The following is a 13,441-nucleotide window of genomic DNA, read 5'->3' as shown; positions in this document are numbered from 1 at the left end:
TTTGTGCGCCATTTAATATACCCCTGCCGTTTAATACACCCGGGTATATTAAACAGCAAAATACGGTAATATGCTATGTAATAATAATAGGGGTGACCTACTTTGCGGTTTTTCGATTATTGCGGCCATATCTGGTCTACATTATACGCGAAAATCGAGGGAGTAGTGTAGAAGCATTTGTTAGATGTACCACTCTATATTGAAACAGAAAAGGATGATTTGAGACAATTGTTTTGAGGAGATTGGTGAAACACTAACTCATACCTCAAAGTTGTGTTCCAGGTCATTAAATTGTAAAAAACATCTGAATTTAAACATTACAACAAACTTATCTCCTGTTAAGCAGGACTGTTTACCTCATTGTCCAGGATCATGGTTTTGCTTCCTGAACTTGTTCGAAAGAAGAGTGGTATGGGAGCTTTGGCCCTTCTCTGAAATTTTACCAAGCTGCATGACAATGCCTTCTTCAACTTTGGCTTGGCTTTTGGTGTCGATGAATCAATCTTTTTCTAAAACAGTTGAAACATTTAGAAAATGAAGGGCCATGATCTGATCACGGGTATATTCACTGTCAATATTAAAAATAGTTACCCTTATTGTACTCACTTTTATCTTTTTAACACCAGGCGTTGTGTCTGTAGTGTCCTTGGTCAGTGGGGAAGACTCATGCTCATCAGCCTCAAACTCAAATGTCACAGGTATCTTTCTTTTCCTCTTCAGCTGTGGCTTCTCTAAGGAGGTTGCTTCTTCACCAATCTTGGCCTCCTTTTCCATGCTGCAAACCTCTTGCTCTTGTACTGAACTTTGTTTATTCTTCTTCATTGGTGTAACAATGCAATGGTCAAGTGTAGGTTCACTTTCATCGGTAGCACCTGGACTAGCAAGGGTTCCCCCTTTTCTACATTTTTTTTCTGTTTTACACATTTTAGTCAATGCTATAGTATCAGTGAGATTTTTAGGGCTGGGGTCCATGCAAACTTCAGCAGAATTGTCGCCAAGTACTGGCGAAAACGCCAATGAAGTTTGCTGTGGGCAAGCAGCAAACTTTTTGGCTTTCTTGGCCTTTCCACCCTTCTTATTTGTTTTGGTGGCATTTAAGGCTGGATTTACCAGTTCATTCAATGTGACCTCACAGGTAGATTGAGGACCCTTTTTGTCAACTTGTGACTGAAACGGAACACTGGATTTTGAGGTGCTCTCGCACCCAGCTGTTACAGCACTTGTGTTCATTTCCGAGCCAGGGCAAGTCTTACCATTCCCCACTTCTTCGAGTTTAACTTCATGCCTCTTTTTATTCTTTTTTGATTTATTGTTGTTGGATTTGCAAAAAATGCTCTGGCTCACTGCTTCTGAGGCTGGAACAGAGCTCTGTTTCGTTGTCTTCATTGGCAACCCATTCAGCATGTTTTTACTTTGATTTGTAACCTTAGTGTCAACCACATTGGAAACATTGGCTTTTGAGTCCACACCTGAACTTTCCTCAGGTTTTGCTTTAGCTTTTTTCTTTTTTGGCATTTTGTTATCTTTGCCAATCATGTCTATTGGCTTCACGTCATCTTTACTAGAGTCACTAACTTTCTTGAGTTTTGTTTTGTTGTTTTCTGGAAGAGAAACAAAGCACAAAGTTAGTTTTTATTACTACATTAAATACATCTTAATGAAAGTGTACAAAGGCCATCGAATTTGCCTTATAGAAAACAATGTTTTTTGCATTTTTTAGGAATGAAGTTTGTGTTATCATAGCTGTTTATAATATATCAAGAAAAATACATAGAAGGACCCACTTAGCCACTGTAATACTAATATTTTATTAACATTAAGAAATAAATCCTAAATTATCCAAACTGAACGAAGTGTATAAAAATAAGAACAATGATAATGTGATGAATGAATTTAGATTACAATGTAGAAGAGAAAGAATAGGGAAAATTATGATGAGTCTATATTTATACTACCTCATTATTTGGAGATGCCTAAGCTAAACTATGCCCTTTCGTGGGCATCTTGAATATTTTTAATAGTTGTGCATTTTTAAGTGATAAATAGATACTGTACGATTGTTAGTTGCTTGCTCTGGATGACTTCTACGCTTCTTCCTCTTTTTGCTGTCATATACATCATCCTCATCTGTAGAGACTTCCTCAGTATCGGCAACCGGAGGGAAGAAACCTAACATGAAGAGAAGAGGGGGGGAAAAAAAAGTCACAAAATGCAAAATAAGCAATTTCTGTAATGAAATAATCAAACGCAATACCTTCACTGAGATCCAGAAGCCTGCCGACCATAGAAAGAGAGAAAAGTATTAAAAGTGGGGTGAATATTGCATTTGCTAATAATTACATCAACTTGGCAGTAAACCCATCTTTTCACAACGGACACATCAGGAAGTACATTACAAGGGGGTCATGGAGGGTTTTATGCTAATTTGATTGACACAGCTTCATCTTTAAGGAAAACAGCTATTTATACAGCAGGCATCCATCTACTTTAATTATTTAGGAATATATAGTATATATGAAACGATAATGATTGTCTAATAATATTTGTCAACAATAACAACGTTCAATAAACGTTAACTGTAATTCCACCAGCCGAACACCGCAAACAACGGCGGCGGTGGTTGATGTGCCGTGACTGAGTTCCAGACCAACGTCCACTAGACGAAGATGGAAAGGAAGACAGTGATGTTTAGCATGGTTAGCTTTAAAGCAGCTAACACAGAGCATGAAAGGAAAGGGACTATACCACAACTAAAATGAGCAATTATGAGATGCAGGACAACACCGACCCGACCCATTAAAAGACCCAAGTGAAGCCTCCCTGCCGTTTTGTCTCTTTTTAAATGCTTCGTATATGCCTGTGCACGCCGCAAGCGAATGTCAATACGGTCATTTATACGCGCGCACACGCAGGCACGCACGCGCACACACTCTAGTCAAGAGATTAGTTGGGACAGTTCTAGTCTGGATGATGAAAATACTTACATTTTGACGATTTTGTAGATCCTCCGTCTATTCTCACTGGGTACGTTACTTTTACTTGACATCTCAAACAACTTGTCTGCCACGGCTTTATAGTCAAACTATAAAATAAATAAGATTTCATTAGAAGGGTGAGAAAAAAATATATACATTAAGTGTTCTACAAAAGTGACAAGCAAAAAACAGAAGCAACGCAACTCCCAATTTGACTCATTATTACAAAAGCAATGACGTGAGCAGGTCAAAAAAGAAAGACTTTGCAGTAAAATAGAACACCAACCTGTAAAACTTGTATTGCATCATCACAAAATGGTAATTCCTGGCCCAATTTGCCTGATTTACGTTTACGGTGTTGTTTGGTAGATTTACTACCTGAAAACAAATTATCCAGCAGTTATATATTTGCATCCTCAAACAAAAATTAAAAGTAGACATGCAAAATCTGAGCTCAGAATAAGAATATATCCCTTGTGAAAAATATTTTTTTTAAATCAATGTTCAAAACCTAAAAATTATGTTGATTTTTTTACCTAACACATTTTTCCATAGCAACATATATATTTTGTGGGTGCAATGATTATTATTTTAAAAAAGCTTATTGCATTCAATGCTTCACACTGGGAGCAGTATATCGAAATGTGTCATTGAAAATACTGTATTCACTCGCACCCTTAAAATTGTTGAATTTTACAATTTCTCGCGTATAAGCCGCCTCCTGATTCACAATTTTCACCTCCATATTTATGGCTTTAATTGAGAGTACAAATGTGCTACTTTGAAGGGAAAATCTTAAGAAAAAACCATCGCACGTGATGTTTCTGAGAATCTGTATTAATCAAAAGCACATTATTAGGGTCAATATCACAAGTAAATATTCATGTCTTTGTAAGTGCAACATATCAAATTATTCAATTTGAAAAAATTAAATTAGTCTATCTTGATGAGAACCCGATGCTTTTTAATGACAATGGAATTTTCTTACCAGAAGTTTAAGATGTTGTGGCGGCCAATTTGCTTCTAAAGTCAAAATATTTCGATGGTTCATATTACTGCAATAGTTGTCACTTTTGAACAAGAAAAAAAAATCAAAGCTGAATTTTGTTTTATTTCATTATCACAAATGGGTGTTGTCTGCACGTAGACAAATTAAAATGAAGTAACCTAAGCACATCCAGGAAATATGCCCAGTGATATACGCAGTTTTCACCAAAGTCTCTGGGTGCAATAATATCATATGCATTACGCAGTTATCAGGTATCAAGGATTATATTTTAACGATTGACCGTAAGACAGATCAGCCTGAACTATTGGAATGTGCTGACATGGTAAACGCTTGAAATACGGTAATATGGCGGCGCCCTGAGCGAGCAATAGCAAGCACAAGTGTGCTCGCGTCTGGGCAGTCAGGGCACGTTTAACTATGGTTTTTTCACGTTTTAAGCAAGATATGATTTATTTTTTCCTTGAATAAATAGACATCAAAATACATTTAGTTTAGCGTTGTATCTGTTTATCTTTTCTCTATTTTTAAATAAATGACCATATCGGCCACATGATGTCATCACGTCGTCACTTTGCAGTTTCGTGCACGTCGTGTTTTATGCACATAAGCTGTACCCTCGATACAGTCATCATTTTTTATCCGACAAAAGCGACTTATATGCGACTAAATAAGGTAGTTTATCCTGAGAGGAAACAGAAGGCAAATAAACAAAAAAGATCATGGTGTACTCGTATCGTACTCTGCTTTAAATCACATAAGAATATGTTGCTTGTTTTCATTGAAAAAGCAGTACCATTAATCTGCTCAACTAGCCTCTCGGTTGCCTTCAATTCTTTTATCAGATCTTCAATGGCGAAGGGAGCCTGATCAATAATTGTGTTGAAGATGTTGCAGATCGCCCGTAAAAGAGTCAAACTGGTCAGAACATAGAGACAAGAAAAGGTTAAGTCAGTGAATGTAAAATATTACCAGCAAGCTGAAACTTTGGAATCTAAGAATTTGTAGATGTGACAGCTTTTCAAAATTAAAAATTTAATTGGTGAGAATAAATGTTAGCTCTAAAAATAATGTAAAATAGAGCTGGGCGATAAAATGATAATTATCACGAAATAATTTGTCAACAATAGTAATAAAAACATTCAATAAAATGTCAATAATTTTAAACTGCAATTGCTCCACCCGACCACCAGAGAACGGGGGCACTGTTGCGAGGTGAACAGTAGTTCAAGACCAACGCTCAGGAGAAGAGGAAACGTGTTTTTAGCATGTTAGCAATAGAGGCTAACACGGAGCATGAACGCTAAAGGACAATAACACGGGCGAAATGAGCGATTATGAGATGCAGGACAACACAGATCTGATCCACTAAATTCTCCCTGGCGTTTTACTGCCTTGTAAATACCTGTGCAATGAGCAGCTTTATTGAAAATGTCCTTAACCCACTGTCCTCATTTCCTCATTTGAGGACAACTTGTAATGTTTTTCTTACCTGATATCAAGGTGGTTCCCCAATCTATGTAAATGAAAACGTTGCAAAAATGTAAAACTTGTTATCTTGAGTAAAAAGGGGCCAAGTTCCTCCCAACTTTTTCTATTTTTATTTTATTTTTTGTAAATGGCCACATGTGAAGTAAATTTACAGTTATTTTTTGTGAGGCTGAAAATAATCTGTCTGCCAAAGGTGAAGTCTTCAGTTGTTTATTTTATTTATTTCATATTACACAGCAACTTTTGGTTTGAAGGCAAATTTATAAAAGTAAAAAAGGCTGTCAAATTTTCTGCAGGCTTTATTTACTTTTCATAGTGTAAGGAGGGAGATGTCAAATTTTTATTGCACATCACGACAACAAAAATATCATTTTTTATATTCTCTCTTCTTAAGTAAGGATGTGTGTATGTGTCATCGGCTACATTCCTGCATATTTACATATACAGTTGTGGTCAAAAGTTTACATACACTTGTGAAGAACAATGTCATGGATCTCTTGAGTTTCCAGTTATTTCTACAACTCTGATAGAGTGATTGGAACAGATACTTCTTTGTCACAAAAACATTCAAGAAGATTGGTTCTTTTATGACTTTATTATGAGTTAACAGAAAGAGTGATCAAATCTGCTGGGTCAAAAATAAACATACAGCAACACGAATTAGCAATTTTGGTGACTTAGAAAGTTGTCAGTGAAATGAGCTTCAAAGCATGGCCTCTTAACTTCTTGTGAGTGATTATGAGTGACTACAGCAGGTGATTTCTCTGAGTCCATTTAAATAGGGCTCATTGGATGCAAATGCCCACAAACGCTACAATGGGAAAGTCAAAGGAGCTCAGCATGGATCTGAAAAAGCGAATCCTTGACCTGAACAAGTCAGGAAAGTCACTTCTAAGCAGCTGCAGGTCCCAAGAGCAACAGTGCAAACAATTGTTTGTAAGTATAAAGTGCATGGCACTGTTTTGTCACTGCCACGATCAGGAAGAAAACGCAAGCTATCACCGGCTGCTGAGAGAAAATTGGTCAGGAGGGTGAAGATTCAACCGAGAATCACCAAAAAGCAGATCTGCCAAGAATTAGAAGCTGCTGGAACACAGGCGTCAGTGTCCACAGTCAAGTGTGTTTTGCATCTCCATAGACTGAGAGGCTGCCGTGCAAGAAGGAAGCCCTCGCTCCAAAAGTGGCACCTTAAGGCTCAACTGAAGTTTGCTGCTGATCACATGGACAAAGATAAGACCTTCTGGAGGAAAGTTCTGTGGTCAGACAAAACAAAAATCGAGCTGTTTGGCCACAATGCCCAGAAATATGTTTGGAGGAGAAAAGGTGAGGCCTTTAACCCCAAGTACACCATACCGTCAAGCACGGTGGTGGTAGTATTATGCTGTGGGGCTGTTCTTCAATTCTTCAAGATAACCTTAAGTCATCAGCCCGAATATTGGGTCTTGGGCGCAGTTGGGTGTTCCAACAGGACAATGACCCCAAACACACATCAAAAGTGGTAATGGAATGGCTAAATCGGGCTAGAATTAAGGTTTTCGAATGGCCTTCCCAAAGTCCTGACTTAAACCCCATTGAGAACTTTGTGGACAATGCTTAAGAAGCAAGTCCATGTCAGAAAGCCATCAAATTTAAATGAACTGCACCAATTCTGTCAACAGGAGTGGTCAAAGTTTCAACTAGAAGCTTGTGGATGGCTACCAAAAGTGCCTAATTGAAGTGAAAATGGCCATGGGACATGTTACCAAATATTAGCACTGCTGTATGTATATTTTTGACCCAGCAGATTTGATCACTTTTTTTCTGTTCAACCATAATAAAGTCATAAAAGAACCAAACTTTATGAATGTTTTTTGTGACAAAGAAGTATCTATTTCAATCACTCAGAAAAATCAGTTGTAGAAATAACTGGAAACTCAAGAGAGCCATGACATTACATTCTACACAAGTGTATGTAAACTTTTGACCACAACTGTATATGTTGATCAAAATGAATATGAATATGTTCATTAATATGTGCTCTCCCTTATTAAATAAATCAAACTTTCATAAGTGAATGAGGAGGAAAGTAATTTATTTACTTATTCAAGCCTCAACTATGAAAGAAAGATGTGATAGTTATCGTGATAATTAGAGACTGATAATTTTTTTTTATAGCGATAATTTTTTTCATGTCACCCAGCTCTAATGTAAACCAATACTTTTATTTCAATAGCTAAAATGTGACTAAAATGTGCCCGAAACAGCTTTTTCCCCGCATCTCAAGTAAGGCTGAAACAGGATGCTGGAATATATATATATATATATATTTTACCTAGGTCTACAATGTCGTGTATGTCTTTTGGAGATGGCTTCAACATGGGGTATTTGGTCAAATTCAAACCAATTAACTTCTGCGAGTGTCTGGGTTTCTTATTAGAAGTTTCATCCAAATTGTCCTCCATTTTGCGCTTAACCCGAGCAGGCAAATTAATAAGACTTACCAGTGCTGCTTACGCCTGCTTCCTTTAGAACAGGGGTCGGGAACCTTTTTGACGAGGAGAGCCATAAACAATTCATATTTTCTAATGTTATTCCTTGAGAGCCATACTCCAAATTTAAAAGTCAAAATACATGTAAATGGGTGTCTTTATTTTAGTATTTTCACCACTTTTAAAGTGGAAAAAAATAATACTTTTGACAACAATTCATACCTGTCAACCTCTGCCGATAACTGCCCTTATAAATGATTATGATTCCCCTTACAAACCCCCAAAAAACCTTACAAACACCGTACGACTCGTACGGTGTTTGTAATCTTTTTTGGGGGTTTGTAAGGGGAATCATAATCATTTATAAGGGCAGTTATCGGCAGAGGTTGACAGGTATGCAGTTCTGTCACCAGCGGGTTTCATATTTTAGCTCACAGGTTAGCGAAGAGCCAGATGCACCCATCGAAAGAGCCACATGTGGCTCCCGAGCCGTAGGTTCCCTACCCCTGCTTTAGAACAACCCCGGAAATTATAGGATTTTTTTTAAAAACAAAAGACTGGTGGTTTATTCGGCCTTAATAATACTTCACACCTATAGGCGCACTTAAGTCTAAATTTTTCTCTAAAATGGTCGATGCGCCCAATCGGTCGGTGCGCCTTGTTTGTTCACTAAATTCAATCTTTTGTACCTTTTACCTCAATAGGGGTGATCCAACTTCGCAGTATTTCGATTATCGTGGCCATCTCTGGTCTACATTATCCGCGAAATTCGAGGGATTACCGTAATCACATATCCAGAAATTCTAGTTATTATTTATGAATCTGTAGCAGAAAATTTTAAACACTGTTCATTAGTCAATGATTTTGTCCTGGAACTCTCAACATATTTAAAAAAAAGAATGTTTAAGGTTGGACTTACTCCTTGGTTTTGGCTGCTGTTTTGAAGAATGGCTCAATAAGTTGCAGGTTCTGGTCAGCAGTAAGCTGTACAAAAAGCAAAAATAGGTTATAATAAGATTGTCTGTTATGATTATATCCTCACAATTTGTTACTGAATAAATTATAACTAATGTGCCACTTAAATAAATGGTCTATTAACTTTAGAACAGGTTCTGAGATAGTTCTAGTTGAGCAATTTTCTGTTTAGTGAAACACCTTTAACAGGAACAGTATGAATAAATATAATTTTTACTACCAAATTATTTATCTTGTGCGGTTTTGTACTACAACAGAGTATCACGTCATTATTGCTTTACCTCTGATGAACCCACAGCTCCCAGTTCAGTCAAGTAAAGGTCCAAAATATGCAGTTGCAGACCAGTGGGTGCATTATTGCCAGTGATCAGAATTTCTGAAGCAAACACCTCTAGAAATCTTGCAACCACACTGAAAAAAACACAAGAGCAATGTTTATATACAGTAATGTAGCCTGTGATAAAATACTGCTCAAATGGTGGAAAGCCTTTTATAGAAGGTATACCTGCTCTCCCATTTTTTATTCCTCAGCATCTCAAAGCTATGACGAAACATAAAGCGGACCAGCTGTAACATAATAATAATAAACATTAAGTAGAGGTACCATTAGGGGGGAGTCATGAGAGTGATTTGTAGTGAAATTAGTGTTGTAAGAAGATCTGGGTAATATGACAAAAATTATCAGGGATGAATAAAGTTATCCAATCCAACCCAATATGAGGGAATACACCCCCTTAAACTATGCATATGCAAGCCACACTGAGCAGTTTAGACACAAACCTGGAAAAACTTGTCCATTCGCAATCTGTCGATACCAGTCCACTCTCTTTTGAAGGTCTTGAGGGAGCTCTCAAAATATAATAGTTCTGTGGAAACCAACACTTAGAACTGGCTTTTCTCATTTTGATTGACTTGATCTCTTAATTACAACTAATTCGAGTCAACTTACGTCCGTTGATATTGTAAAAGCTGTGAATCAGCCTGGAGATTGTGATTGAGAGCTCCTCCTGTGAATTTAAACGTGAATTAAGTAAAATTCATAGTAATTGTCCACAATCCACAGACTAATACATTGAGATACAAGCTTAATGCGTTCCGGGACCAAGCTCGTATGTCAATTTACTCGTATCTCATATCAACTTTTCCCATAGAAATGAACTAAATACATTTTTTTTCCCACCCTCTGAAAGGATGGAACCAGGATAGCTGGGCGATATGACAAAAATTGTTAAGACGGCTATTTTTTTTAAAAATCAGTCAATATTGATAACTATCATCATTTTTGTTTCAAATTTCTGTAAATACGTAAAAATTACTTTCCTCATTCAAATATGAATGTAAATATGTTACCTTACTTTATAAGAAAAGACTATGAAATATAATGATTAAAAAAAAGTTGTCCAATAAAGACAACACCCACCTTACACTATAAAAAGTAAAGAATAAAACCTGCAGAGTCTTTATTTTTATAAATTTAGCTTCAAACCAGAAGTTGCTGTGCAATATGAAATAAATAAAATAATCAACTGAAAATATCATGTTTGGGAAGCAGACTATTTTCAGCCTCACAAAATGAAAGTGTAAATTTACCTCACATATGGCAATTTACAAAAAAAAGTGGGATGAATTTATCCCATGTTAACCCAAGATAACAAGTTTTTGATTTTTGCAACATTTTCAGAGCATTTACATAAAATGGGGAAACACCCTGGTATCAAGTAAGAAAAATATTACAAACTGGCATTCCTCATCATTGTGGCCCACCAGCGAGTTTTGCAATTGCTGCATTTTACAATTTACATAGAGATAAAATCTAAATGAACTGTGTGAGAATGCAGCCCAGACCCCCAAAAAAGAACACCTGTAAAAGTGGTTTGTCCTGCATCCACAAGCAGTAGAAGAGACCTTTCCATAGCTTGAGCAGCTCTTCACTGGTAAAGCCACCTGGACAGAAAACAAAAAACAGAAGGTGGGTCTGGGTGAATCCAGTCATGTATTTACAATGGAATTTCTCCATCATCAATATGTGCCGCGTTGCATTTGTACGGTTTTTAATCGCTTAATAAGGGGAATTGCAATCATTAATAAGGAGAGCATTTATCCGAGGTGGACAGCTATGTAAGAGAGAATCTTGAAACATGGATAGTGGTTGTGAGACAGCCAAATGAATTGAATGCCGCTGTCATGCGGCGGCCAGTGGCAGTAGCTCTGTCCACTCTGTTTTTCGTGTTTTACTGCCTTTCTATCTTTTTTAAATTACATTTTAATATTTTGAATACATTCCTTTTTACTTTACACTTTATACTAATGTTTTTACAACTCTCTGTTCTGTTAGCCTGGCTTCTTTCTGCTACTTCTTTTTTGGAACCATTCAGCCATGCCTACGCTGTCATACACATGGGACTAGCTGTTACAATACGCAGCAGAAGGAGCAACACCTCAATGCCCCTGGAAATTCGGAGCTGGACAAAAGTGCTGGGAGAAGAAGCGACGCTTCAGACCAACCATTCCCTCATGGGATAAGATGGAAGAGCTGTCGGCGCTTACCAGGCCGGAAACGGAGTTGAGGGGTTCTACTCTGCTACTGTTGATTCTTCAGCTCCAGACTACTGAGGAACTCTGCGGATAAGCTTGGAAGAGTGACTCTGCATATTCTCTACCTCGGTCACAGTCTGCAGAAGTTCCCCATCTAGTGGAAGACTTCCTGCGTGGTTCCAGTTTTATTCAACTCTACAACATATTTTTCGTGAGTCTGTATCCGTTTTTGCTACAGCAACCAAGATGGTGCCGCTCAAGTGGCAGGCGGTGGCGGTAGCTCCGTCCGCTCTTGCTCGTTTTGTGTTTTTGCTGCTTTTCTGTTTTAATGATTTGATTTGGTGATTCTCAATGATCCCATATACTTTGCTTTGTACTTTTGCTTTGTTGTTCTGCGGCCTTTGCGACTGTATTGTCTAACTTGTAACTATGTGTAACTGCCTTTCCTGTATCTATATTTTCACCCTCTTGTTACTGTCACAATGAAATTTCCCGAATACGGGATGAATAAAGTTATCCAATCCAATATGGGATAGAATGGGAGCGATGAAATGAGTCCAGTAGAGGCTAGCGATGTTCTAAAGCAGGTGTCTCAAACTGAATCCGCAAAGGGCCGCAGTGGGTCCTGGTTTTAGTTTCAACCGATCCAGTGTCGACATTTTAACCAATCAGGGTCTTCTAAAATAGGTAGCACCTGGCTGCAATCAACTGATTACACTTGCAAAAGGTGTCCACTTGTTGGGTTGGAATGAAAACAAAATATTGTTACGGATCCGTAACAATATTTTCAAAATAAAATAGATAAGGGAATGCATTTAGTTTTGGGGGGATTTCGTAACTTGGATCTTTTTCCGTATCTTGAGTCACACATTTGCATATTAAAAAAATTGTAACCTGAAAATGTCATACCTAGAGGCATTCGTAAGTAGAGATATGACTGTAAATTATTTACCGTGTGCTAACATGGTACTGTCACTGTACTGCACTGTAATCGCACGAACTTAGGTCGGTCCCCCATGTGTGTAGTTTGCATGTTCTCCGCGGGCTTGCGTAGGTTTTCTCCGGGTATTCCGGTTTCCTCCCACAAAGACATGCATGGTAGGCTGATTCGAAACTTTAAATTGCCCCTAGGTATGAGTGTGAGCGTAAATGGTTGTTTGTCTCCTTGTGCCCTGCGATTAATCAGCTGGCCACCATTTCAGGGTGTCCCCCGCCTTGAAGTCAGCTGGGATAGGCTCCAGCACCCCCCGCGACCGTAGTGAGGATAAAGCGGTTCAGAAAATGAGATGAGGATATATGACATTTAATATTTTGAGAAGTATATCATAATTTCCCCGCTAGGCGCATAATGGATGACCCGAAAATTAAAAAGCTTATAACATTATGCTGTCTGATATTAACTGTACTAACTTTCTTTCGTATGGGTAGAAAAATTGTTGTTTTACTTCATCTGTTAATCATGGTAGGTAAAAGTAGTTTTTGACTAAATTGAAATACTTAATGAAAGACTGTTGAGTAGATGAAAGACCACAGCTTGTTCAAGAAAAACATGCAGTCTGACATTTTTGGCCATTGCGCTTTATGAATGGCACAATAAAAATAAACTTCTTAAAATGTGATTACTACTAGTCGCGAAGATTAATTCCGGACATTCTCATTTAGCTTTTAAATTTTTCATCCATCACCAATGAAATTAGGAATGGCTTTGCTTTGGAAGGAGAGTACGAAAATTTAAAAAAACGGGTTTTGCTTACCTGTCGCTTTCTGCGATCTAAGATTGATATATTTTCTCAACTTCTTCAATGCTTTTGTTCGGATTGGCTTTTCGTTTGACGCTAACTTTTGTGCCAACAGAATTTCTGGAGCTTGAAGCTCTGCCATTTTCACAATCACGTGGCTCGTCCCACGTTCCTCAAAACCGACGCAATTAGATGACGTCGCAATATAAGTTCTTCTTCTTTAGACGTGTATAGCACATGGCATTTGAATTC

At 37.7% G+C, this 13,441-nt stretch overlaps 1 protein-coding gene across 1 annotated transcript; it reads right to left on the bottom strand.

The window, feature by feature from the left end:
• Positions 1–323: 323 nt before the first annotated feature.
• Positions 324–13,403, bottom strand: rrp1 (ribosomal RNA processing 1). Its single transcript, XM_077617016.1, has 14 exons — positions 13,205–13,403; positions 10,777–10,859; positions 9,865–9,922; positions 9,696–9,781; positions 9,421–9,482; positions 9,197–9,326; positions 8,860–8,924; positions 4,778–4,899; positions 3,262–3,353; positions 2,985–3,082; positions 2,255–2,274; positions 2,056–2,169; positions 607–1,601; positions 324–509 (listed from the first exon to the last, which is right to left on the bottom strand). The coding sequence occupies exons 1-14, from the start codon at positions 13,329–13,331 to the stop codon at positions 339–341; spliced, it is 2,223 nt and encodes a 740-aa protein (XP_077473142.1). The 5' UTR covers positions 13,332–13,403; the 3' UTR covers positions 324–338.
• Positions 13,404–13,441: the final 38 nt, after the last annotated feature.

Source organism: Stigmatopora argus, chromosome 13, assembly GCF_051989625.1.
Source record: "Stigmatopora argus isolate UIUO_Sarg chromosome 13, RoL_Sarg_1.0, whole genome shotgun sequence".
NCBI classification, from domain to species: domain Eukaryota; kingdom Metazoa; phylum Chordata; class Actinopteri; order Syngnathiformes; family Syngnathidae; genus Stigmatopora; species Stigmatopora argus.
This window is presented reverse-complemented; position numbering and strand designations above follow the sequence as displayed.